The following is a 26,758-nucleotide window of genomic DNA, read 5'->3' as shown; positions in this document are numbered from 1 at the left end:
ATTTAGATGTGTGATTGTATTTAACCTGAAGTGACAGGGTGTTTGGCACGCACGTTTGGAGGAGAGATCCCCCGTGTGCCCGGTGCCATAATAAAGAATACCTGCTTAACAGCCTGCCGACTATCTAGTCTTCAATTCCGGCTTTTCACAGCATCAGAAGCGTGCAACTTCTCACACAAAAGGAGCGAGGGAGCGAAGGGGAAGAGCCCACTCCAAGCCAAAAGGGTTCAGGGGTGCTGCTGCAGGGCTCTCCCCGCTCACAGTGCCTCGCAGGCAGACCGGACCCTGCGGACCTTCCCCTGCATCTGCCTGTGGCAGAGCAGGCCCGGGTCTCCACCGTACCGGCCGCGAGGACAAGGGCACACCCTGAAGTAAGCTGGACCCAAGCAACAAGGATTTCAGCAACCTCCATCGTATCTCGCACGTACCTAAAGTCTTCCTGCAGTCCCTGCCACCATGATCCATGGGTCAGACTTCTTGAGGCAATCCCAGTTTGTTGTTATCAGTGGGAGCAGACCTACTCGTTTTATCAGAAAAAAGGTCCAATTGTTGGATGCACACCAATAGATACTAGACAAAAAAAAACTTAAATTAGTTTTCCAGAACAGGGTTGGGTATTTTTAAAGACTCATTCAGTGATTGCGACTGTAGCACTGAATTACAGTTCAACCCTGAATGTCAAAAGCATGAATATTTTTTTAACCAGCTTTAGTTTCCTTCTGATCAATCTTCAAAACAGATCATTTAAATGCCTGAGAAAGCATTGAGAGTTTTAATCGGGAGGAAAAGTATACAAATCCACAATTGCTACCAGTTTACACCCCGAGATCTCACCTACTTCAGATCTCAAGAGAAGTTTAAGTACTTTTTCATCTTTTCCATCTTTTCACACTTTTTCATGTTTTCATCAAACTGCAGGATAACACTTCTATTTTAAGTGAAATTCAGGAAAAAAACAAGCAATATTTTTATCTGCTCTGCTGCACCCACAGTCCTTACTCAGTACCAACAGCAGTAAACAGCCCTGTATTCCCAGTACGCACATTCTTGCTGGCAACCGTTACCGCTGTGCGCAAACAATGAAGAGAGTCACTAGGGAACACCATATGTGAAATTTAAGAAAATACAGCTAATTTGCAAGCTTGGATTGGCACTCTAGAAAGCACAGTATAAAAGAAAACCATTGTAGAACACACAGAAGTATGCGTTCGGAGATCAGAACAAACATTCATTAGAGAAAATAACTCTGCAACTGTAAGGAAAAGCTGACGTCCAAAGGCAAGAATAAGAGTAAAATAAAGATTAAACGTATTCTGGTGAAATATCAACACTTACTTCTCTTTTCTACCTTAAATCTGAAGCGAAAGTTGCTCTCTCTTTTGTTGCATTTACATTTACATGAATTTTTGAACTTCTGGATGCGTCAAACTTCATTTCATTTACAGCTGGTGGATTTGATGCACAGCACTTCATAGATCAATACGTAATAAAAGGTTATATTCTTCAGTCAAGTTAAACACCTAAATGCTAAAGTCTAGTACTGTTAACCCCTAAACAGGGAATGGTGAAATCCCTCACGTGTGTTCTAGCTGTAAGCTGTCACACCAGTCCACACACAGAGTTAAGAGAATATGCATTCACAATTCAAAATAATTGTGGAAGAATTTATGATTGTTTCCTAGCTTCAAAGAAGAATTAGGAAAAAATGTCTGACTATTCCAGGGCGCTCTGAACAGCCTTCACATATAGAAGGCAATTTGTTACAGTATCTGACACTTTACATCAAATAAAGATTTGTTAGTTCATTTATTTAATTCAATTACAGTGCTTCAAGAGGATGCTACTCTTTTTCCACGAGAGCGGAGCCTTTCTGACACTCCATGCAGCTACAGGTATTGTCCATCTCTATTAAATTATACCAGTCTCAGTGAAATTTGTCTCATTTGTTCATCTGGAAAGTTTTACCAGTGGAAATTCACATGGAATCAGAACTGGGTCAGCAGTCTTTAGTTCAGGTACATTCCAGTCAACTTTTATCAAAACATTTTTCTTCAGTGTGTACAGACCTGGAAACCCAGGGAACTGTCACCAAACTCACTTCTAGAAAGTTATTTTCAAGACTAGTAAGTAACAAAAAGACTTAGGAACTTCCAGACCATAACACTGGTAACAGCTTGACTGTCAGAGAACACCAGTAATGCTTTCAGTATCGGCGTTGGCTAGTGGTACAGAACGGCAGCAGTGCAAGTCTCTAGTCATTGTTTCTGTAGTAATTTTCAATTATTTCTGAATTAAAATACACCACAGTAACCGTGATGTCATCCCTGTACATTCTCGCAAGGTCTTCAGGCAGTGTCAGCATTGCAGCAAGTTTCTCTTGGTCCACCTCCCCGTACTCGTTACTTCCAATTGCGTGCCTTATCAAATGAGTCGCTACGTTCCGGTCAAGCGAGGCAGTGCCTCTGTTTTTCCTCTGAAGTAACAAGCTGTGCATATAACCCAAATTAACTGGTTTCTCAAAAGCCAGTTGTGGTTTCTGCACATTAAGCTCTGTAAGGTGTCCAGCAACAAGTTTTACAACCTTCTCATTACTCAGCATCTCCCATAGTCCATCTGAAGCAATAACTAGAAATTTATCCTTGCTTCTCAATTTGTGGTACGTGACTTCAGGCTCTGCAGTTAAATAAGGGGGTGTATGGTAGTTTGGAGGAACATACTGATAAATATTTAAAGCCTCAACATCACAGCTGTTCTCAAGAATGCTGTGTTGCAATTCTTTACTCCATTTCAGCTGCACATCTCCAAAAGCTCTGGAGGGCATGAGAATCCCCAGTAATCTGTCATTCACAAACAGGGTTTTCTCCTCAGATCTAGGATGCTCTCTCTTCAGCCTTCTAATTTCAAACTCATCGCAGGCATTGTGGTCTCGGGTTAGAGGGAGGGTAGACCATGTTCCATCTTCTTCATGAACCCCTAAAACTGCTCTGCAGTCACCAGTATTTGCAACATGTAGGTGAACACCATCAACATGAGCTACACAGGCTGTTGCACCAGAAAAAGCTACTTGAAGGGCAATATTTCTCATCAACTCATTCTCCTGGGGAGCCTGAACTTCCAGCGATATGTCCGAGTCTAATCTTTTGAATGCACATGTCATGGCTTCTTCTAAACTAAATCCCAGCTCGGTGTCCAGGTCCAGTAAATGTTGCCAGTAAACCCGGAGGTTTTCAAAATATTGCGAAGTTATTTCTTGATACTCGACATCGTTTGGATGCTTGTGCCACTGCAGAATAGGCAGAATTGGTTTCATGCACTCCACAGCAAGCTCGATCTCCTCCAAGGTGTGCCGCGGCATGAGAGAAACTGCTATGTAATGAAGCAGTCTCTCACTCACCGCCTGGGCACACGCAGAGCCTGCGTGACCGTCAAAGACTCCGAACATCATCCCTTTGGTCTGCAAGCAACTGGCTGCACTTCTGCGGTCCTCGATAGGGGTGTTGGATGCCAGCTGGTTACTTTCAAACCTCAACACAGAACTTGCGTTCTTACCATTCAAATGCAGTGTTTTATGGGATAATTCACCCGCTCGGAGTATATCATTGATTTGTGATGGAGACAACTGGAAAGAGAAATGCTCTTCTTCAGTGGAAGTGTGTCGGAAAGCCTTTTTTAAGGAGAAAGTATTGTCTAAGCTGCAGCTCCCAGCAGGGCAGAGATGAGTTTTGGAGAAAACAAGCTTCCATTTTATCTTGTTCCTATTTGGGATACAGATGGAGTACCAACGTCCTTTTCCTTGTAAAACAACGCTGTTTCTTGCCAAGCTTAAGATCCAGGATGATGCAGTTCTTGACATCATAAATCACTCCGCAAATAGGATTGCCTTCCTTCAGCAACACAGAATGTCCTTACAGCCTGGAATATAAGAATAGGAGAGGTGTAAAATTTAGAAGGTTCACAAGAAACTTTCTATATAGCAATGCAAATGCAAGTCTAGAGCTCACAGAAATATTCAGAACTTTTTTCCAAAAAAGACCACTATAGATAGAGGCTTCTTAAAAGTGATAATTTCCATCACTTCATTATAGCCTTAGGATATGACTGCCCCTCTCCAGTTCACTCCTCAGAAAAAAATAGTTTTTATCTTCCAGGCACGTTTTCCTCATTGTGGCAAGGCTAAGAAGAAATTCCAACATTACAAGAAATGTAATCATAAACTGCCTAGGGAAAAGCCTCGTCTAACACAATACAGAACAAACAGATCCAATGAGTTAGAAAATAGGAACTTAAGTGACAATTAATGCACAACTTTAAAAAAAGCCTGCTAGAGTACAGCTCTATTAATACACCCTGAATATCAATACCAAGAGAAGATCAGTACTCAAACCCTATGGAAAAACTGAAAGATGTGCTAAATTCATGATTTATACGAATTGCCATAATCCTCACATGATCCTACCTTCCCAATTCTGTTCTAGCTCATGAGCACAACTGTTTTGGGTGGTTTTGTTTGTTTGTTTTTAACCTTCAAGGTCTTAACCAACCTTCACACAGGCAGGATTTTTTGCACAGCTGAAGGCAGATTCTACTGCTTGTTAATTAACACATTTATCACAGCACTGTGCACTTTGATGCAGTGATAGTTATAGCACAGTCACATTGACAACTTTTACAGGTTACAATTTGGCTTGTTCATTTGGAGTGCAATTAGCACAAGCAGCTGTGAAGAGCTCTGCTGCCAACAGCTCTAAAACCCAGGGCACCTGAACAGCTAAAGTTCTTCAGTTGCCACTGGGGAGGTGCATCATATTGTCTCCTACTCTAAATAAAGTCTTCACGCTGTGGGAAATTGCCAAGTACAACCAGATGTTTACTCCACAACAGAATTTTGCACCATGGATTTCAAAAGCTAACTGTATAGTAGCACTGCAAGTACAACTACTCCTGAAAGATCATGCTATCAGCTGATCAGAACAACACAGTTTTCTGTGAGCTCTGAACTGCTTTCAGGTGGCCTGTAGCACCATGTGCTCTAGGTCTCCGGCTAGAGCTGCCACATGCTACTGCAATTTTGTTGTTTTAGCGGGGCACTTCATGAGAAATAACAAGAAGCTAGCCTGGATAGTTGCATGAAAACATTCCTAAGAAATCAGCAGGAGATAAAACCAAATCTGAACTATTGTAAACAAAAGGCCACTGATACAACCCAAGAACTTCACTGAAATCCCATTCAGAAAACAAAAGCAACACATCACAAAACATTTCTGAAGCGTACCACCCATGCTTAGCAACAGAGCAGAGCAGACAAGCCATTCCAACAAGGTCCCCAGCACCATAATTCTGGGGACTCTACGAGGACAGGCAAAGACACAGCATCATTTTGCTGCTGCTGTCAGGAGAGCAGATGGAAAAGGCAATGCCAGTTCATTGCTCGAGCCTTGCCTGCAGTCTCCTCTGACACCAGCGTCTCCCCATACAAGCGAGAACACCACCAAGATAAAGCTAATAGGAAGACAGCTGCTGCTGCCAACTCCAGTATCAGCTAAACCCAAAAAGCACCAGCAGTGCAAGACAAGCCTTCTTGTTTGCCAATCCTTCCCAGGCCATTCCCCATCCTGTTTTCTCTTCTTTCTCTTCCTGCCCTTCTGAGCCACATGAGATAGAAACAATGATGACCTTCATGTTCTCAACTCAAAAAGCCGATAGAAATAGCATTTTGAACAAACTTTCCCTGTTCACATCAGCTGGCTGGCAGACGCAGCAAGGCAGGGGGTTTTTCTCCTAGCAGCAGAGCCGCCTAATACCGTTCATACATGTGTTTGCCTAAGGTCAGGTAGCACTGATCAGTCCTGAAGCACATTTCTGAACCACCCCTTGCTCACTCAATTTTCACATCCTCAGGTTCCTACCCAGCCGCAGCGTGCAGACTCCAGTGCCGAGGACACCCACCCGCATCCATCAGCCACTCCGGTACAAGCCACATTAAATCACGGTAGCAGTGCTAATAAAAGCAATGTGCTGAAGACCATTATGTAAGAGCCAATTACCGCAGGCTCACGCTCCCTGCGCGGCACACCTACCACTTCAGCTCCAGACACGGCACTTCCTCATCAGGTGAGTTACTGAATCATTGAAACCCAGACTGCCCCCACAACACGGCCCACTCACTGCTGGGAAGTCAGAGCCCACGCCCTCTTTCTCCAATAAAATAACAGATACCCATTACATTTAGTTTTACAGCCCCCACAAGACCCCCCACGTTCCCCTCACATATGCTCCTGATACTGCCCACACACCCCCTATGCACGCCACCCTCCGCCACCAATGCCCTACACTGCCACCTCCCCAGCCCCCACCCTGCATCACCCCTGAGGCCACACACACCCCCCACACACCCCATCTCACACACACAGAGAGCCCCTACCCCTCACACACAGCCCCTACTCCTCACACCCCCCCCCAGCCCCTACCCCTCACACACAGCCCCTACTCCTCACAACCCCCCCAGGCCCTACCCCTCACACACAGCCCCTACTCCTCACAACCCCCCCAGGCCCTACCCCTCACACACAGCCCCTACTCCTCACAACCCCCCCAGCCCCTACCCCTCACACACAGCCCCTACCCCTGCCGCAGCCCCCCACGCAGCCCCTACCCCTCACACCCAGCCCCCACCGCTGCCGCACCCCCCACACAGCCCCTACCCCTCCCGCACACGCCCGCGGGCCTTTCCCTCAGGCGGCCTCCGGCCCGGCCCCGCTCCCTCGGCCCCGCGCCATCGCCCCTCACCCGACAGGCGGCACCGCCTCCTTCCCGCCCTCGGCGCGCGCGCGCGCACCCACCGGCCGCAACAGCCGCCACGCGCCCCCCGCCGTCGCCTGCGGGTTCCGGGCGCGGTCGGCGCGGCGCTGGAGGTGGGCGATGACTGACAGCCCCGCCGCCCAACCCGCGCCTCCGACGCCGGAGCCGCCCCCTGGGCGCCCCGCCCCGAGCAGCTGCCGGGCGGCGGGGGCGGCGCGCGGGTTCCTGTCAGGACACGGCGGGACGGGCGAAGCGACCGCGGCCTCCCACCGCCATGTTCCCCTCAGCGCCTGCTCCGCCGCGCCACCGAGCACAGCTGCGGGGGGACCAGGCAGAGCTGAGCTCCCTCGGCCGGGCCCCGGGGGGAGGATAGCACGCCGGGGGCGCGGTCCCGGAGCCTCCCGTCACCTCAGCTGCCCCGCGCTCGGCCGGCGGAGCCGCGCCCTCGGCCACCTCGCAGCGCGGGCGAGGTGCGGGGGGGGGGGGGGCTAGCAGCCTCCGCCCTGCGCTCCCCGCTTTCCTGCCCACCTTTAGGCGGGGTAACAACGTGAGCGAGGAAAGCAAGCTGGTGCGATGCGTTAGAAAATGAAGCATCAGCAAGATTTCCCCCCCGCCCCCCCCCCCATTAGTAAAGTTCAAAAAACGTTACTTTCCTGAGGGAGGGTCATCAGGATTTTTGTTTGTTAGTTGTGGGGTTTTTAACTACAATTCCACGCCCTCCAGTGCTGAGGCCACCAGCTGATGAGGCTCAAAATCAACAAAGCCCTTTTGAGCAACTACAGGCCACGTAAATTACAGAGAACAAAACCCGAGGGCTCATTTGGCTGGCTCCCCATTTTTTTGGCTTCACGTGTCTGCTTGTCTTGGTTAAAATCTCTATGGTCTGGCTTTATACTATGTAACACGACAAGGAATGTGCTGGTTAATGAGTAGTCCTCGCTTTAATCTGTAATGGTGATTTTTCAAAAACAGAAGCTCACAAGAGGCTCTGATATTACCAGTGCATTTTTTTATTCTCCTTGCTTCTTGTATGGAAGCATTTTTCATTCAAATAATGTGTCACAGGTATCCTAGGTGAAATGTTTGTTCCCAGATTATCTCAAGTGGAAGGATGTGCGATTGTCTTTGTGAGTCTGAGCTTTCATTTATTTCTTGTTTTTATTAATACAATGAAAGATAGTTTCACATCAAATGGAAGTCCAAACCAAGAAAAAAAAAATAGGTCCCTGTAAAGAAAAATTTCAGGACACTATTTTCACACTCATGGAAACATTTATCTGAAGTTTAGCATAATTATGTGTCTGACAAATCTGCTGAACTGGAAGAATCACCGACAGCAGCCCTTACCTGCACCTCTGCTTTGCTCCACTGCTCAGGTACACCAACGGTAGTTTCTGAGTCTCTTCATTCTGACCTACCGATTTTTTTCAGCTTTTGTACCATTTACAATAATAAAACCTCATACAGCAGCCTGAAAACCAACTTGAGTGCTCGAGGTTTCCTGGGCTCCCGGCATGCTTAAATGCTTCTCTCCAGCTGAAAGCCATTGCTTATTTCTCACAGGTTCATGCAGTAATTTCATAAACTCATATGGTAAGCTGAAGTGACTTAGGAAATGTGTAAATAAAGGTAAAACAATTAACAGCCCTGCAGAAGAAGGTGTTGCTTTCCTTCCATATTTTCTAAGCACAAGAAGGAATATCATATTGAAGGTTTCCAAGAAATTTAATGGGTTTCAGTGTTAATATTGTACTTGACAGGACTGGGTATTAAGTTGAATTGAGATTTAGATTCTGCTTTGGAGTGTTTGGTTATGTTGATGAACCAGAGTGGTATATAACTAAATTTTAAAAAAAGTAGAAATGCTACTCTCAGATATGATTTGAGGAAAGAAACAGTATTGCTCAGGCTTACAGTATTTTTGCCTTCAGGAATATCTAATTAAAATGGTAAATTTCTGTGGCAACAATGAATTGGTTGCCATAGTGCTCTATCTTGTTACTTTGCATTTTAAAAATTATAACTCAAGTTTCTTTAAACAAAACTAAGATTTGGTTTTGACTTCCCTGTTTATAGGTGAGACACAGTTCAGCATCAAATACCCTGTGCCAGGTGAAAGTTCTTACCATAATTTATAAGCAAAGGGTGTAATTTCAGGAGCATTGTATTAAGGTGGAGTGGCAGGTTAAAATGTAGAAAATGCTATATTTGGATTTTTTTAAGGTATAATTTTATCTGTTGACTTGCACAGTCAGCAGCTCTGATTTTCTTTGCAAATGCATTTTTGTGCTCATTTCTCTGTTGCTTGTTTCAGCTTGTTGTTAGCTTCTGTTAAAGTCAATGACACTTTCAGCAGACTTCAACGAATTTCCAATAAAGTGAAACATTTATTTGAGCCTAAAAGGTCAGTTTGAGAAAGTCCATTGCAGAAAACAGGTTGCAATCAGGTTACTCAAGCACACGGTGTCTTTACTTCAGACCTTCGGGGATTACCAAAATATTAACAAATTGCTTTATTTCTCCTTATATTGTGTACCTCCCATTGCACACAGTGACTTGAAGTAAGCTTGGGTTTACTGTTTTGTGATCTTTTATGCCTTGATTTAATTTTAGATTCTGTCATGACCTTAAGGCAAAATGACTTACTATTCATTATCTTAGCTGTATCAGGTTTCTTAGCAAAGCATTAAGAACGATCTGAGGAGGATAACTAGCTCAATATAGTTATTATAGTTTTATTATATTTATATTATAGTTATAGCTCAATACTGAAGACACTGACACCATCACAGAAACAATTGCATTTGTTCTACTTCATTTCCCAAAATCCATTTACAACAGCAACAATAAATGACTTTGTGCAGCCTTTGCAAAGCAGACATATTTCAGCAGTCTGGTCTGAATCCTAAACATCTGTTCCAAAAAATCGATGAAGTAGAATAGAAGATGCACAATCCCATATACCTGGATTAATTCAAGCAAGTTAATACGGAAGTGCCTGAATTACTCAGTGGTAACAGAGAGTATCTGCACAATGAGGATTTTCCCACACAGAACTGGAGGTAGATGTCTGCAAAGCTGAGAAGAAAAAATTACTTCTTGGGAGGGAGCGCGGGAATGTGTCCACAGACCGCAAACTTCACTTGAGGGTTTTAGCACCTAGTACTCTGCTTTGAGAAGAGCAGCAGCCAGCTCAGCTCTGGGAGCATCAGAAGGAATTCAGGGAGGAAAACAGCTGATCTGAGGTATAAGAGAACATCTCAATTTTCAGGCTTCTCTCTGGTTTTTTTCCTGAAATGCTCCCTTTTTTTATCTCTCTGACCTTTGAACACCACCAAAAGCACCACCTGGTGTCAAGGTACCTTGCAACACTTTTCCCCTGATGCTTATATTGTGTTAATTGACACTCATCACGAAATTTATCATTACAAATCACTGCTAGATCCTATCACCCACATCACTGAAACTACCTAAAAATCCTTCTATTTGCAGGGGATGGGAAAAGAAAATCTGAGTTGAAGTTTAACTATAGCTAAACTTAAAAAGTTAAAATTCAACCTAGTGTGCAGTTTACCAGGCAGAGGGTATCTCCACTCTATCAGTGAAAAGAGGAACAAAAAACTGTAACTGATTTGTTTATTTTGTAAGATTGATTTTTATCTGATAAAGGACTTTCAAGGACTGCATACGTAGAGCCCGCACAGAGATTTCAGTTACACTCACCTATACCTTTAAACATAATTATTGTCACGTTCTCTCGCCTGTTGTATTTTGACGGAATTGACCTTAAAAATCGCTTTCAGCGCTGTCTAAGTGTTGCCTTGCTGCAGGCGCTGCGGTGAGGCACGGAAGGAGCCAGCCACCAGATGGCAATTGCAGCCCGGCCCTCCCTCACTCCCAAACGCCGGGCCGGGCCAGCCAGGGCACTGTCAGGAGTTCAGACACGCAAACCGGTGACGGTGCCTGGATTCCTATTGTCTCACAACGTGTAGCCCGTCTGTAAATTAACGGCCACGTCTGTATTCGCAAGCACCGAAACGTAGCGCAGATCAGAAGTGGAATTATTAAATAGTAGAGGTTTGTATTGTTGTATTTCGTACCTTCTGAGGGTCTCAAAGCATATTACAAATACAGCACACAGAACTCGGGTTTCCTGATCCTCACCTCATGGGTAACAAGATAAAACAATGTTGGTAAAAGAAATAAAGGAGTTCTCGCTGTAAGGCTTTCACACTAAGTATTTTACAACCAATATATTAACAAGTCAAGGAACACAAATGAATATGGTCCCTCGTACCCCAGAACATTATTACTAGGAGAACTTTGCTACACAAGAAAGAGTCATCAGTGAAGCTCTTCATGCTGCCCCTTCTGAAAAATAACTTAGGTTGATGATTTAAAGTCTTTTGGTGGAGAACGATCAGTTTTATTGTTACTACTTTTGCTGTGTTTTCCTGCTGCACTGTATTTTCAGTTACAGGGAGAAGACAGTACAGCAAGGCTTAACCTAACTGAATGCTGTACCCTTATCGTACTGATTGCATTATTCGATAAGTATACAGTAAAATTCACTATTTACCATAGAATCACAGAATGCTCGGAGCTGAAGGGACCTTTGGAGGCCGTCTAGCCCAACCCTCTGCAGCGAGCAGGGACAGCTTCAACCAGACCAGGTTGCTCAGAGCCCCATATATTTCGTATATTTGATATTTCTTCTTGCAGTTTGCAATATCAAAATAAATGAAGTGCATTAAATTGTAGAATGTAGTTATAGCTTTAAAACCACAGAAAAATTAAGTATTTGTGCTTTTTTTATTGGATGACCAGGGTTTCAGGAAACATCCAAGAGTAAAAACGGCTTGCTTTTATATTTTGCTTCACCATGTTAAAAATAGATCACGTTCTTTAACCCAACAACTAAAAAAAACCTCTAAATAAGGTAAACTTTATTTCTGAAGGAAGGTGTCATTCCGTTTCTCCCAGAAACTGAACACCTTGGGGCACTCAGCATGTAAAGCTCTTTACAATAGCTAAGCTTTTACGGTCACCTTGTGACCTAAACATTATCCATCTGTTATTCACGAGTAAACCACCCTTAAGATTACATAGTGCTTTCATGGTCACAGAATGGACATATTCTGTGGAAAATGAGATTTTAATTTTATTAGACCGAGTGGCTGTAGCTGGGGAAAAAAGAGGACAAAGTTTTGGTATATGAGCCTTTTTTACCTTTGTGAGAGACTGAGCAGAAACCTACTTACATGCCTAGAATGGGAGAAAACACTGAAAATAGGGACCAGTGACCTTCTCTGTGAAGGTGTGTGCCAACAGTAATGCAGCAGTGCTTCGGCAGCTTCACTAAGCTCTATATAGTAAGTAACATTGGTTAAATTTTAGTCAGGAAAGTGTTTCAATTTACTCCTAATAAAAATATATTTGGGCTATCAAATTTAAAAGGTTCATTGAAGACTTTTTACATTTTAAAATGAATCTCTTCGTGTAGGTTTTAATTTTAACAGGGACATAAGATTGATGACAACAATAATTTAACTCTGACTGGGCAAGACGTCATTCAAGATGCACAAAGTATGTCAGAATTTCTTGAGTGAAAGGATTAAGCAGAAGTAGAAACTGTTCATCCCAAAAGGTGGGAAGAATTATGGTATAGACTAAAAATCGCTTTTAATCACAGGCAGGCTTTCTAGAACTTTAAAAAAAAAAGAAAGCCCAGAAACTGCAGAGGGCTAACTCTTACCTGTATTTAGATTACCCTACTATAGCACAACCCAGGTTTCTCTGGAACTGAAAGTAAACAATCAAATCATCCCAGCACAAATCCAAAATCCCCAGTCCTGCTCACCTTCACTGCGGCCACAGCCCTGGTCCCAGCAGGCGACGCTTGGCAGTGGCCCCCTTGTCCCAGACAGACCCCGGCGCAGCCCCCCGCGCTGCGCAGCCCCTGCCCAACCGCAGCGCGTCGGATGTGGAGGGGCCGTTGCCAGTTCCGTCCCCGGCCTCCCAACCCATGGCTGCTCAGGCAGGAACCATCACCATCAGCCCCACCAGCGACTGCTGGGGCTCCCAGGGCACCCCGGTGTGGCCCTGCTCTCAAGAGCGGCTTGCTGAAGAAAAAGGGAGACGCTGTGGGGTGCACAAAAAGGAAAAGAAGATGAGTTTTAAGGGGAAAAGAACAAATTGAGAGCTATGGGGCGCGATGAAAAGAAGGACACCACCAGAGGATGACGGCAGACTGCTGACTCTGGGGGCACAGGCAGCTAAAAGCAGATGGCCCCTCTCCCAGCCCCCTGCCTCATACACTCCAGGGACATCTCAGGGTGCTGCAGGCAAAGTCAGCAGCAGTCTGGGGACCTCATGCAGCCCTGGCTGCCACCAGGATAACGGGAAATGCCACCAATGGCCCCGAGCGTCCACAGATCCCCATTTCTACTCCAAGCCAGCTAACTGCTCCGGCACCTGGCTGCCTTCAGCCCTTGGCAGATGGTCCTCCTCGGGGGAACTGCAGCGCAGACAGACTCTGCAACCTAAGGAGTGTTTGTTTGCCTTCCTCGGCACGAAGACATGTAACACCGAAAGGGGAGCAGGCGGCCCTCTCACCTGTCCATTTTCTCACTCAACATGGGCAAGAGAAGGAAAGCCGAGAGCTCTCTGCCTCCCAAGCAAGTGCTGTCTGCCATGCCCAAGAGCCCCGCAGAGCACAAGGGATCCAGCCCCTACCCCAGCCTGCTGCCTCCCACCCCCCCATGCCTCGTCCGCAGCCCTGCCCTAGCCCTTCTCCCACAGAAACACCAGGCACGCAACACCCGTTGTGCCCAGATTTTCTGGTCTCCTCCAGACCATTCAGAAAGAAGCCTCCACAACTCCAAGCCCTAGAGAGACTAAGCTCATAGGAGACAGATGGTAGCCGGGACAACGAGAGCAGCGAGGCTTTGCTCCACTCCCATCAGCTGCTCAAGTCAAGCAGCCGCTGCCACAAAGCCCTGCGACCCAGCAGAGTGCCTGAAGGCGGAGCCAAGTTTGCTTTGCTTGGCATGAAGAAACACGTAACACAGGCAGGGGGAACAGGCAGCCCTCTCTCCTGTCCACTTTCTCGTTCAACACGGAAAAGAGAAGCACCTCGCGGGTACCGCAGAGAGAGGGAAGAGGAGCAGCAAGAGGCTGACACGAGGAAGATACCTGTTTACACAACGATGGATCCAACAGGAGGTCAGGCTCCATGCCAGCACCATGTTTGTGTCACACCACGTTCGTGTCAAGCTGTGCCCCGTGACAGCCCCACCCGGGCACAGGCGAGCAAGAGGCAGCAACAGCCGGTAACTGGCAACTGCAGACCACCCTCCCGCGGGCGCCTGCCCCCACACCCCAGCACTCGGGGACTCTGGTCTCTGTCTTCCCGACGCCTTCCCCACACGCCACTCGGCTACCAGCCGTGCCCTCCTCACCGCATCTCGGCCCAGGGGTGCTCCCGCAGCGCACAGCCCCAGCCCCGTGCCCCGGCAACAGGAATCTCTGGAGAGGTGATGGACTCGGTCTGAATGAGGCAGATCAACAGCACCTTCCGCGTGCTGCCCATCAGCTCCGCTCAGCACCACCAGCCCTCAGCACCGCGGGGGCCTGACAAAACACAACGGAATGCCAGACCTCCAGCTCGACAGGGGAACAGGGATCCAGGAAGGGGATGGGAAGAAGAGAAGAGGGATGGGGAGATAGAGGAATGAAAAGATGGATTTAGGGGGTCTTTGAGGAGCGAGGGGGGGTCAGGAGGAGCTTTGAGGAAGGGTTTGGGAGAGTTTGGGGGCTGCTGGCAGCTTTGGGGCAGCATCTGGAGGGTCTGGGGCAGACTTTAGGGACATTTAGGATCTGTAAGGCCACTACAGATCCACTGCAAGCAGCAGGGAAAACAACAGCCCAGCACGAGGCCTGTGCTCATCATCATCATCAGCGTCCCGTGGTGCTGACGGCTGCAGGCCCTGCTGCAGGACAGCTTCGTCAGCCAGAGCCTTCTGGGGAGGCACAGCAAAGCCCAGCACCCCACGGCTCTCGCAATGCCAACAGCACCCACAGCAGCCAAGGCACCAGCACCCTCATGCACAGAGCACCCCAACGAGGGCAGTCGTCCCCCCCCCCCCCCCGCCAACTCCAACCCCCTCCATCCTGCCCCACTCCGCCCTGCAAGGGCATTTCAGACACCCTCCCCAACTGACCCTCCAAAGCCCGCCCCAACATGACCACTGAGCACTAAAAAACCAAAACACAGCTCCGCAGGCCCCACGATAGCTCTGCGAATGCAGGAAAATCCCCAGAAGCAACGGGTGCGGCCCCAGAGAAGCCCCCCGGGAGACAGAGCACCGAGGGGCCCACCGCCCAGCACCCGGAGCGACGGAAACACCCATCTCCCACAGCAGATCACAGCAGTGGCACGAAGGAGCCTTTGAGCTCATCCTAAACGCGCTGCAGAACAACATTCTTCAGTTAGCCCCAACAGGATTGTCCGGTATCGATCAAACAGGTACTGTCCATCCTGAGATGTGCTGTACTGAGAACAACAAAACCAAAGAAAAACCCCGTACACAAGTTTCTGCCTCTGATCACGTCCACGCAGCAGCACAAGCAACACGCGGGTCTCCACGGCACCTCAAACTTCTCAGTGATCTTCACCACCAAAACTTGCGGTTCCGAAGAGAGAGGATGATGGTGTGAATCGCGCTGCAGGAGCAAGCGTGTGCCCCCTCTGCCTCGCAGCGTTAGAACGCACGACTGAGGCAGCATTAACAAGCCATTTCCACAGCAATTCTGCTCAGTTTCTTCACCTCTTTGCTTTTTGCACTCCATGCCAACATCACCTTCAGGCAGCTGACTGCAAACTTCGCCACTCCAGGGAAAGCACTAACAAATCTGTCAATAAACAAAGTTCCTGCTTAAGCCTTTTACAACAGAACTGCTGCAGTTGCTCCAGCTCTTGGAGAACTTTTATGTTAAAACTGAAAACATCAAGAGAAGTCTAAAAAAAAAAATACACATCTGCACAACAACTTTAAAGCAAAATAAGAAAGTCAAGCGATTCTCGAATAAAGTGAAGGAATTTCGTTTCTATTTTCTTCCATTTACACAAATTAAGAACTGAGATTCTTAAATATTTAAAGCAAGGAAAGAGAAGTGAACTATTATCAATGAACAAAGACGTCTTTGACAATTCATCTTTTAATACAAAGTACTTAAATTATATCTTTAAAACACTGCTGAGAACAGCACAGCTCAGCTGTAAATTTGCAATCTGACCAGTACCTCGCGGAATTTCTCATGCTGGTTTTTGTTTTTGCTGTGTAACAAACTCAGAAAAGAACCTCCTTCCATTACGGAAAAACAGCAGACAGGAAGACAGCTAAACTCATCAGCCAAGGATTTTCAAATCACCTATATGCTGCACAGTGGGCAAATACTCAGCCACCTACACCACACCCCCCCACCACATCCCGACCTCCCAGAACTGATGTCTCAGTGCTTTGGATTAAACGACGACCAACTGAATTGATTTTGTCGTCTTGGCAACACTAAATCAAACGACAGATCTCTTTGTTCTTTTTCTGAATCCACCAGCTGATAGCCAAGCATGTTTATAGCACCTTTGCAAACCTCCTGTATTTTCTTAATTTTCTGGAAGGAAAGAACATTTCTCCAGGCCTGTGAAACATTAACTGCATCTCGAGATGTGATTTTGAAGGCTTCTTTTTTCTTTCCTGGTCCCTGTCCATGTGTGATATTATAGATCCAGTTTTTGAGCGTGGGGGTCAAAGTAAGATCTGCAAACTTATACATTTCTGAGATTTCTGACAATGGATCTCTGACCAGATCTTCAAAACGGATCATTAAATAGCGGTCTTTAAGGAAATTAGGTGGTTTTAGAGTAGCCGTTTCATAAATCTGAACATGACTTCTGCAAATCTCCTGCATGACTTTGTACTTGCTGTCTTCCACTTTCGTGCCATTGGTACTCAGAACAATTCCATTGTCACGGGCTAACGCTTTGACCGACTGTTCCCGTGACTTGACGACTGCCCTGGGGTCACGCACCAAGTGAATAATTTTGAGATTCAGGGATGGATCATTGAGAAGGGGGTAGAGGACCTTCAAGTCAAAGAACCGAACCTCCTTGATGACAACATGGCTATACGTCTTACAGGCTTCCTCCACCTTGCTGAATGGGTATCGTCCGCAAAGAGTCTTGCACGCCATCTCACTGGTGATGTCAGTACGCTGAAAGGAGTCACAAGCGGGAGCTGAACACAGAGCCCGACTCACTGCCCACTGGAAAAGATCAGACAAGTTTCTCTTCCAAGGCATGTAAGCATCAAACACAGACATGTCACACAGAAAGACCGACCTGACCAGGTCCCGCACTGCCATGTGCAAGACCTGGGCACTGTTCTGGTACATCGTAACCCACACGTGCCACGCGGGCTCCATCAGGTAGAAGACATTGGGGTGCTGGCTGAACAGCTGACCGACAAAAGAAGATCCTGATCGCCAGGAGGAGAGAATGAGGATGTGGACTTGCGATGGTTTCTCCTCAGACTGAGGCATGAAGCTACTGTAGCGGGCATACATGAAGAGTAAGAATCCAGTCTGAACCGTAACAAAAAGTATAACGATTGTGCTAGGAATCCGAATCCTTGCCATTCTCACCGAGGAAAAGCAATTTAAAAAGCTGAAAAAGAGAAGGAAAATGCTGGTGAACCATTGCTCCTGTGGCACAACAACGATAATAAAACTTACACAGCACAAACTCTCGCATTAGTAAAACCTTTCTGCAAATATGCATGTATGTATTTGGCACTATTTGCTTCCTTCACCAGTGGCACTGGGAGACGATCACCTGCAGGTGACAGGCACCAGACACTGAGAGCAAGCAATGTGTGACAGCAAGATCACAGCAGAACTAAGTCTGGAGCAGACGTCGTATGCTGAAGGAAACCTTGGGTTGCTGCAGGTCAACTGCTGCAGAAAAAAAATCTACAAAATACACAAAGTCCTCAACTTGTATTCTGGTAAATACTGCCAAGGCAAAAAAGCCTTTCTGAATCGCTCCACTGTGTTTCCATTTCAGTCTATTATTGTAAGAGCTTCTATCCCTTAAAGGCAGTAGACGGGAACATCAGCAACTGTGGCTACTGCAGCAAAAATCATCTCCTCCTCTAACGCGAGCGCTGTACCCTGTGCTGACAGCAGGGTGCTACACTGACTGATTGCCTGCGCACAACCCGCTGTTTCCCAAGTTGCAGGAGATGGGTGAAAACTCGAAACCTGCAGCCACATCTGGCCACAGATGTTAAAGTGAAAGAGCAGCTGACGTGTATCTTTGGGCTGGAGTGCATAGACCCCATGACTGAATACGCTGAGCTTGCATTTAAGGAATTACCCATTTGTGAACCAGTCTGCATGCAATTCCAGAAAATTTTAGGCACGTTGACCCCAGGTGGACTTCTGTTTTACTCTGAAGTCCAAGTCTGAGCTACATAAACTCCTCACAACCTCTTCCTAGAGGCTTCCAGCAGCTTCCCCGCTGTGCTCTCACATCTGCAGATTCCACCTGTAAGCAGTCAGTATGTGTTAGCAGGTACGGTATTAGGAAAAGAATCCTCATGTATGAAGATCATCCTAGGAGTTTTACATATAAGCATTTGATATCTAGCTGCATTTAGACAATTTTTTTCTTGTTACAGTTAGCCCAATGAAACATGGAAAAGCCTATTAATTAGTACCAAAAGCTGAAACAAATGGTTAAACGAAAGAGACAGTAGAAATGGGCAGTTTCGTCTCCTTCTACTGCCTAAGTGTCTCTTCCCAATACAAAGAAATGCATTCTATCTTAAAGGAACACAATTTTGCTACTAAACTTTTGCTTGTAAGCCAAGAAAAACAGCAGAAATAGGAGCTAAGTAGGAAAAACGAGTCAAAAAACACACTCACCTTTGGTACCATACAGTACCTTGTAAGGAGAGTAAGGCAAATCAGTAAGGTACTAACTTGCTTGCAGAAGGTTTTCTCCCAAAAGTACCATCTCTCGCTTCTAAGATATAGAATCATAGAATCATTTAGGCTGGAAAAGACCTTTAACATCATCAAGCCCAATCGCTAAATCTAACACTGCCAAGTCCAGCACTAAACCATGGCCCCAGGCGCCACGTCTACACGCCTTTCACACACCTCCACAGATGGTGACTCGGCTGCTTCCCTGGGCAGCCTGCTCCAGTGCTCGACAACCATTCTGATGAAGAAATTTTTCCTAATCTCAAACCTAAACCTCCCCTGGCGCACCTTGAGGCCATTTGCTCTCATCCTATCATTTGTTACTTGTGAAGAGATCAACACCCACATCACTGCACCCTCCTTTCAGCTAGCTGGAGAGTGGTAAGGTCTCTCCTGACCCTCCTTGTCTCCAGGCTAAACAACACCAGCTCCCTCAGCTGCTCCTCACAGGACTTGTTCTCTAGACCCTTCACCAGCTTCGTTGCTCTTCTTTGGACACAAAGTTCTGTATACTCTTTACATACGCTCTAGTTCATACCCACTCAGCTAAAACGGCCTTTTCATGGTTTAATTACGCTCCCTACTTCACCGTACAATCTGTTCCTGCAGCTTAGCCACAGCATCTATTTCTCTCTAAACCCACGGTTATCCCAGAGTTCTTCATGGCTGTGTTGCCCACTGAGGCAAGGCCCTTTTCTCCAGGGGTTCCACGTTCTCACTGACCCTGCGCAAACATCCATGACGCATGGCTGCAATAGCATCTCCCAGGACGAAGCCCATGGCCCCCCAAGCCCACCCTGCATAGTCCCAACACTATCAGAAGCTCTGCCAAGCCATGTCACTCTGCTGGCCTAGAAGAAAACCACCCACCCGTTCTTCTTCACCTAGTTCTTCAGCACTGAAACAACTCGGCACAGCACAGACCAGCACTGGAGCTGGAAGAAGGTGGAGAACAAAAAGGCAGAGAAGGGAAAGAGAGCGGGGGAGCCCCAGGCCACGGTTGCCAACAGCAGGCAGCTTGAGCCACGCACACAGGTCTTCAAATTAATTGGTATTACACCTTTCAACCATCTCCTGCATAATAGTATCGCAAAATCCTTTACATGGATTTTTCAGGTGGAGTCATGCTAAGCCTCCCCTATGACCAGTCCCTCAAGCCGAAGAGGCACTTCATTACAGAAGCATGTAGCTCACTCCAAGCTTACAAAAGACAAACGAACAGTGAAAGGGGTAAGCCCACACAGCTTCTGTGAAACAAACTTAAAAAGAAACCCACAACTTTCTCAGCAAGCTGCTACAATTCTTTTGTCATTTCATAAACAGTCATTAATGGACCCTGTCTTGTCCCACACAATCGCAGCACGGTTGAGGTTGGCAGGTACCTCGTGTAGGTCCCTGGTCCAACCCCTCCCCGCTCAGGCAGGGCCACCCACAGCCGGCTGCCCAGGACCATGTCTTCCAAGTGTCTCCAAGGATGGAGGCTCCACAGCATCCCTGGGCAACGTCTGCCAGCGCTCCATCACCCACACAGCGACAAAGTGTTTCCTGATGTTCAGAGGGGACCTCCCGTGCTCCCGTTGGTGCCCATCACCTCTGGTCCCGTCACTGGGCACCACTGCGCACAGCCTGGCTCCATCTTCTTTGCACCTTCCCTTTGCGTATTTATAAACATTGGTAAGATCTCCCAGTATTAGCCGCTCCTCCCAGTTTCCTATCACCAGCAAACTTGCTGAGGGTACACTCCTCCCCATCCCACAGACGGCTGATGAAGCAGTTGACCAGAACTGGGTCCTGTGCTGAGCCCTGGGCACACTGCTAGCTACCAGGCTTCGCTCCACTGACCATCGGCCTGGGGCCTGGCTTTCAGCCAGTTCTCAACCCACCCCACCATCCACTCCTCCAGCCCACACTTCACCAGCTTCTCTATACAGCAGCCTTCACCGTCCGCATTTCAAGATGCCTTTTTTTTTTTTAATAGCAAAATGGGACATAAAAATATATAGGTATACTTCCATATTCTTATCTGAGAGGATAGTAAGAAAGTAACAAGTACAAGAGAATGCTCATAAATAACCTTATTTTTCAGGGCCAGGTTTATAAGCAGATTCAAAGCCACAAAAAGAGCATACCTTTTCATGAGACCCAGATATCAATATATTCAATCAAATCACTAATAACGTATCCAGGCAGACAAGCATGGAAAAACTGGCCCAGTCTCCTCTCTCTGCTCTGGCAACGGTGCCTGGACAGCAAACAAACACGCCGCCAATTTTTAGCGGTGGGTGGGGCGTGAGGTGTCTGTAGAGCAAACACCCTGCGAGCTGGCTTTTGTATTCTGCTGCACAACCAACACAACAGCCGCACTCTAGAGGGAACCAAAGAACGACAGGTATAGCCTGGTCTGTGAACTGACACCCTGACGCCGCACTAAACCGTGAAATGTTAACCATGGAATTACTGGGCCCTTGGCGTTGCTCCAAGATCTCCTGACCAGGATCCCCACGACTCCTGACTCTAAACAGGACCAATGACTCTTTTTCAGAGCACTGTATTTTGCGTGCTAATTTGCCCACAATAATTCTTGAAGACAACACAGCAGAACACAGTAAGGCATGAAGATCAAGTCAGTGACTTCTGTAAAAGGAATACTGAAGTGACTGTCACTCCTCAGCCTGGCGAGAGGCTCCCTGCAGAGGGAAACCACAGCTGCCCTGGAGGGAGCAACTGCAAAGACAATCTCGTGACTGCTTGGAACAGGAGAATCAGGAGAATTCGATTAAATAATCAGTCACGACAAAATGTTTTTGTACGCTGCATCATAAAAATGTGAAACTCTGCCTCAAAATGAGCATACAAGAGTTCAACAAATGATTACATCAACTGAAAGTAATTACTGAAAGAAGAGCCTCTCAAGCACTGTTAGAGGCACAGATGAGGCTACAGCCAAGTGGCTTAGCGATTCCCTGAACTGTAGATGGTCCAAGGTATCTGCCTGTGTCTGGAGGCACACCAGGAGAAATCACGTTCCCTGTATTATTTAATTTACTTCCTAGCAATCCACTACTTGCTGCTGTCAGGAACAAGAGCAGATAGATCAGCCTTCGGTTTAATTCATCGTGGCCATTCTTCATCAACAAAACTTGCCGCATTCAAATACTGAATTTTTGCATGTCTGTGTCCCCAGAAGCATGTACGCGTTTCTCTGTGCTGTGAGGATTACCAACAACCCCACAGCCTGCACTCACACCTCGCCAAACAGAGGGGATGAAGGAATCCAAGCGAAAATGGACAAGCTAGTTGAAGATTTGCTAGTTGAAGGACTTCTCCTGAAACAGATCCTGTGCCAGAGAGCCAGCCAGCCCTAACTACCTCACATCTTTCTCTTGTCTGCAAAGCGTTAGCCATTCTCTACACTAAGACTGCATGGTGCAGCTCCTTCCAGTCTAACAATTACAATTAGAGACCCACTGATGCTTTTTAAAAAGTTTAAATGTTTCTGCTCTAGCTACAGAGAACTGCTGCTCCACTCTAATCAAGACCACTCTGCAGAAACACAAACACTAACTGTTCTTTATTGGTGAGGGGTGGGGGAGTGAGGAATCAAAACATGTAGATGTCAGCCCAAAAGCCAGTTTTTTAAAATCACATCTGGCGTGACCGCCTCTTGGACCTCTCCTTGCTCTGATTTCCCTCCCCAAGTACTGTTGCAGACAATACTGTGCCAAGGAAAAACCAGCTAACATGAGTATTAGTCCACAATTTGTGTTTGAACTAGTCTGCTTACCATCAGCACTACAGATAGTACATAAAATGACTGCAGGTGAAGTATTTCCCTACTCTTCAGTACGATATAAACTGCAAGAAGTAGTGTGATATCAAAGTAAAGTGCTAAGTCCGTACCCATTTTCAGTATTTAAATTCATCTTCTACCCTTTTGGGAAAGCTGGGATGTGTCTGAGGACTCCGCACGCACGCAGACACCACAGCGACATGAGTAACGACACAACAAAACGCAGCATCTGCAGAGTATCTCTCGGGACGTTTCCAGTGCGTGAGGCCAAACACCCACCCAGCTCAGTGGATTTTCGCTGTGAGCAGTGCCTTTTATTCCTGCATTTCTCACACTGGGCACGTGTAATTCCATCTGCATGTAAACAGTCTTTTACCATTTGCAGTCACACTCCGCAGTTACGGTGCTTTCAGCCCGGGTTAAACTTACACCCCTTTAACGTGCGACTTTATAACCCGCCAGGCTCTGTCATGATTTTTGACAAGCGTTAGCTGAGGCAGAAAGCAGCTCTTGAATACCACAAAGAATCACCTTCTCATAAAGCTGCTGAAACGTATATATGCATACATATAGATACATATCTGCATATAAAATACATACACAGCAGTGCTCGCTTGCGGCTGCACCCGCCTGCACGACCGACAACACGGGGAAAGGGAGCAGCAGCAGCAGGGCCAGGCGTCCCAGCATTGCTGCCGCCTCGGCTGCCATCGCGGGGACACAGCCCTCCAGCAGGCACCGACTCGTGAAATCAGACGGACCCGAAGCGGCGAGGGAGCTGCAAGAGGCAGAAAAACAGCCCGTGAGGGACGTCGAGCTGCAGCACAGAGCACTCCAACGCCTCTCACATCGCTCAGCTGAGACGCCTGAAGTACTGCCGTACCTGGCGGTATCACAACACATGCTTTTCTACATAATGAATGCTGCTTAGCATAAATTATTTTAATAACTGTTACAACGTTATTCCTTTCCTGTGACAGTAGTATTACTTCTTTTGTGATACTGTTTCTTCAGGGAGAGCTCTGACAAACAGCAGAATAATCAAAAGTCTAATTCTAACAAATTCTTGCGGCAGAATCATCTCTTCAACAAGCCAACGCAAATGTTCGAAGTGTGATCTGAAAAGCATCTGCATGCGTGGTCCTGAGCCAAGCTCTGACACGGGCCGTGTCTGCTAACAGCTACTAATGGAAACGAGATCCTGGACTAGAGGAGCCCTGGGTCTGCCCCAGAATAACTGCTCCTACCCACGGCACAAACGAAATTCATCATACAAACTGGCCAACGGAACAGTGATTTTCTTCATCACTTGCACTGGCTCTGACAGAACGCTGAGCTGCAGGGCCGCCAGCTTCTGCCACGGCTTGCCGGGAGACTAGACGCTTTACAGCAAGCTGCGGTTTCACCAGGCAGGGTAAAAACACAGCGAGAGGTAGTGCTGATCCCAGGAAGCTCGTTCTCTAAACAGAGCACTTCTCAGACCCAGAAGGGTAGAAAAGAATGGAGGAGGCAAGAAATAAATCATGCAGTGCATGATCATTTAGCTCTTGCTGCAGGGACTTTTATCTGTTTGTCACTTCAGTAACGTTGGAATCGAGTAATCGGATCTTTGCAGGTCAACACGGAAAGGAGCACAAAGGCTCAGTGAGCTTCCTTTCCCTACACAATTCAGCCTGAAGAGACCTAGTAAATTAACAAAGATTAACTTCATAGCTAAAAAACACAAACCAACCAAAAAAGCGCCTCCTATTATGCTGCTCTCTTTCTTTCTGGGATACTAAAAAGGCTGTAGAAAGAAAGAGAGTCCCTCACATTACAGCTGTAAAGAAACACGGGCTCTCTGAGCTTGGGACAAAAGGCTGGGATGAAAGACTCCCTCAGAACAAACAGGTCCGGGTCTGCTGCAGGAAGGCTGAAAAAGCTGGCTGGAATAAAGCAAAACAACTGAGCGCAGAATGACAAGTACCTGCTCCCCTAAAATGACTTCTGAGCAACTGACTCTCAGCTGTCTTTGTCAAAGTCTTCCCGGCCATTTTGTGTCTGAGAAAATTTCCAGCACTCTCTCCTTTAAAACAGCTCGTGCAGCACTCTTAAAGCCAAAGCCTTTATAGATTACACAGAAGTTACTTCAACTTCCACAAAACTAAAAAAATACACATTCAATTAATTTCCCAGATCGATCTCTTCCACCGACACATGAATACCTAACGCTATATTAAGTGCTCAACCTTTTGCTAGCCAAAAATTATTTTGTCCTGTATGCCTGTCACACACTAAACGCTGACCTTCAGAGCAATTGTATGAGCTGAATGTAAGTACCGCTTATGTACTTACAGTTCACCACAGCACCTCAGTACTGACCATGAAAAGAATGGTAATGGTAAATGTCATCATGCATTTTACAGAATTAACAGGAAAATGTTTGTGCACGGCTCAATAAACCGAGCAAAGCCACCTAAAGGTCTACTGTTCCTTACTGAGACGTTTACTCACTAGGTACTTCACCTGTGAGACATCACACCAATGCAGCCACCACCAGAACACCTTCTACGAGCTCACATCAGAAACAGTGTTTGCTGCTCGAAAAAGAGAAAGGCAGGAATGAGACAAAGCTGGTCCATATAAAAAGCACATATCACTATCGGTTCTCGCTATAAATCACCCAGCTGACACAACGCCACTCTCCAGCGTTCTCCCACAGCTAGAACTGACACATCTTCACAAAGCGAGAGCTCAGGGTGTCAGCAGTCTGCAGCCTGCTCTTGGCAGGGGGAAAAGCCAGTCTGGAAGGTGCCTTCCATACCCACTGCCAATTCAGCAAGAGTTAAAAGTCTTTCCAACATCTGATCATTGCTACACAGTTGAAAGAATTAATAAACCTGCTTATTTGTTTAAATACAACAGTGAAACTGCAACAGAAATACTAAGAATACAGTAAATGTAACCAGAGGTTTTGAATTCTGGCATTATGTCGGCATTACAGCGTTAACGTCACCTTTGGAAATGTACATCCTGCCCCAGTCCGCTGGAAACGGAGGTCGGCGGAGTCACTGCAGGTAACCACCGGGCTTAAATACTTTACAATAGAAGGAAACACACCATGGATTTCATGATGCGACCATAAACATTATTTTTTAAAAAAAAAAAGGCACTGGGTTTGGTTTTTCCCCTCACATCTCGGGGCCGGAGCCGGCCGTCCGGCCCGCAGCCCCCCGCCTCTCCCGGCAGCGCGGCTCCGGCCCCGCCGGTGCCCCAGAGACGAGCTCGGCTGGGCGGCAGCCGCTGCCGGGACCCCCGGCTACTTCCGAGGACGGCGGAGGGGGGGCAAGGAGCCACCCGCAGCCCCCGCCCGCGGCCTGGGGCCTCTGCCCGCAGCGCGGCCACCGCGTCCCGGGGCGGGCAGGGGGTGAGGGGGCCGCGGGGATCCCCCCCCTCCCCATCCCCATCCCCGGCCGCGTCCACCTGGTTCCACCTCAGCGGGCCCGAACCGGTCCTGTTCCCGGGGGGTGGCCGGGGGGCAGGAAGGGCCGAAAGAAGGATAAAAAAGCCGGTTTCGAGCAGCTTCACCTCCGCCGGCAGCGGCCGCGCCCCGAGGGACGCCCGGCCGGGGCCCGCGCGCCTCGCCTCAGCCGCGCCGGGGCCACCCCCGCGGCCCCCCGCCCCCCCCCCCGGCCGTACCTCCCGGCACCGCCGCGGCTCCCGCCTGCCCGCAGGGACAATGAGCCGCTTTCAGACGTGGCCGAGGCGCCCAGGCGGCGGGAGGAGCCCGGCCGGGAGCCGATCCGCCCCGCTCCCGGAGCATCCCCGGGCACAGCCGCAGCCTGCCAGAGGCCGCCCGCCGCGCCCCGCCCCGCGTCCCCCCCCACCTCACCGCAGCCGCCCCGCTGCATCGCCCGGCGGCCTCTCCGCCTCACCCCTGCCGGGTCCGCAGCCCCCGGCCCCGGGAGGAGAGCGGGAAGCTCCCCCCGGCAGCACACCCCAGCCCCCCCACCATGGCGACCGGCCTTTCCCAGCCCACCGGGTGCTCACAACGGATTTAATTTTTACCTGAGTTACCATTTAAGTTCTGAAAGTAACGACTCGCTCGCCCCGGAGCGCCGAAGCTGCTCTGGTAGGGGTTTTTTT

General features: G+C 47.7%; 2 protein-coding genes across 9 annotated transcripts; both read right to left on the bottom strand.

Moving 5' to 3' along the window:
- Positions 1-1,787: 1,787 nt before the first annotated feature.
- Positions 1,788-6,904, bottom strand: PDP2 (pyruvate dehydrogenase phosphatase catalytic subunit 2). 5 transcript variants are annotated; one of them, XM_075434048.1, is made up of 3 exons: positions 6,787-6,891; positions 6,078-6,191; positions 1,788-3,912 (listed from the first exon to the last, which is right to left on the bottom strand). In XM_075434048.1, exon 3 carries the CDS (start codon positions 3,854-3,856, stop codon positions 2,252-2,254), a length of 1,605 nt encoding a protein of 534 aa, XP_075290163.1. In that variant the 5' UTR covers positions 3,857-3,912; positions 6,078-6,191; positions 6,787-6,891; the 3' UTR covers positions 1,788-2,251. The 5 variants fall into 5 exon arrangements, with proteins under 5 accessions (XP_075290163.1, XP_075290164.1, XP_075290165.1 ...); XM_075434049.1 differs by lacking the exon at positions 6,787-6,891 and adding an exon at positions 6,702-6,719 and having other exon boundaries at positions 6,078-6,195; XM_075434050.1 differs by lacking the exon at positions 6,078-6,191 and having other exon boundaries at positions 6,840-6,904.
- Positions 6,905-15,053: 8,149 nt separating this feature from the next.
- On the bottom strand, positions 15,054-26,435 carry LOC104339221 (carbohydrate sulfotransferase 6). 4 transcript variants are annotated; one of them, XM_075433740.1, is made up of 2 exons: positions 26,312-26,435; positions 15,054-17,521 (listed from the first exon to the last, which is right to left on the bottom strand). In XM_075433740.1, the coding sequence occupies exon 2, from the start codon at positions 17,491-17,493 to the stop codon at positions 16,312-16,314; it is 1,182 nt and encodes a 393-aa protein (XP_075289855.1). In that variant the 5' UTR covers positions 17,494-17,521; positions 26,312-26,435; the 3' UTR covers positions 15,054-16,311. The 4 variants fall into 4 exon arrangements, with proteins under 4 accessions (XP_075289855.1, XP_075289854.1, XP_075289852.1 ...); XM_075433739.1 differs by lacking the exon at positions 26,312-26,435 and adding an exon at positions 26,106-26,241; XM_075433737.1 differs by lacking the exon at positions 26,312-26,435 and adding an exon at positions 25,629-25,808.
- Between the last annotated feature and the right edge of the window lie 323 nt (positions 26,436-26,758).

This window comes from Opisthocomus hoazin, chromosome 12 (assembly GCF_030867145.1).
Source record: "Opisthocomus hoazin isolate bOpiHoa1 chromosome 12, bOpiHoa1.hap1, whole genome shotgun sequence".
Lineage (NCBI taxonomy): Eukaryota > Metazoa > Chordata > Aves > Opisthocomiformes > Opisthocomidae > Opisthocomus > Opisthocomus hoazin.
The sequence above is the reverse complement of the archived record's forward strand: the minus strand, read 5'-3'. Positions and strand labels throughout refer to the sequence as shown.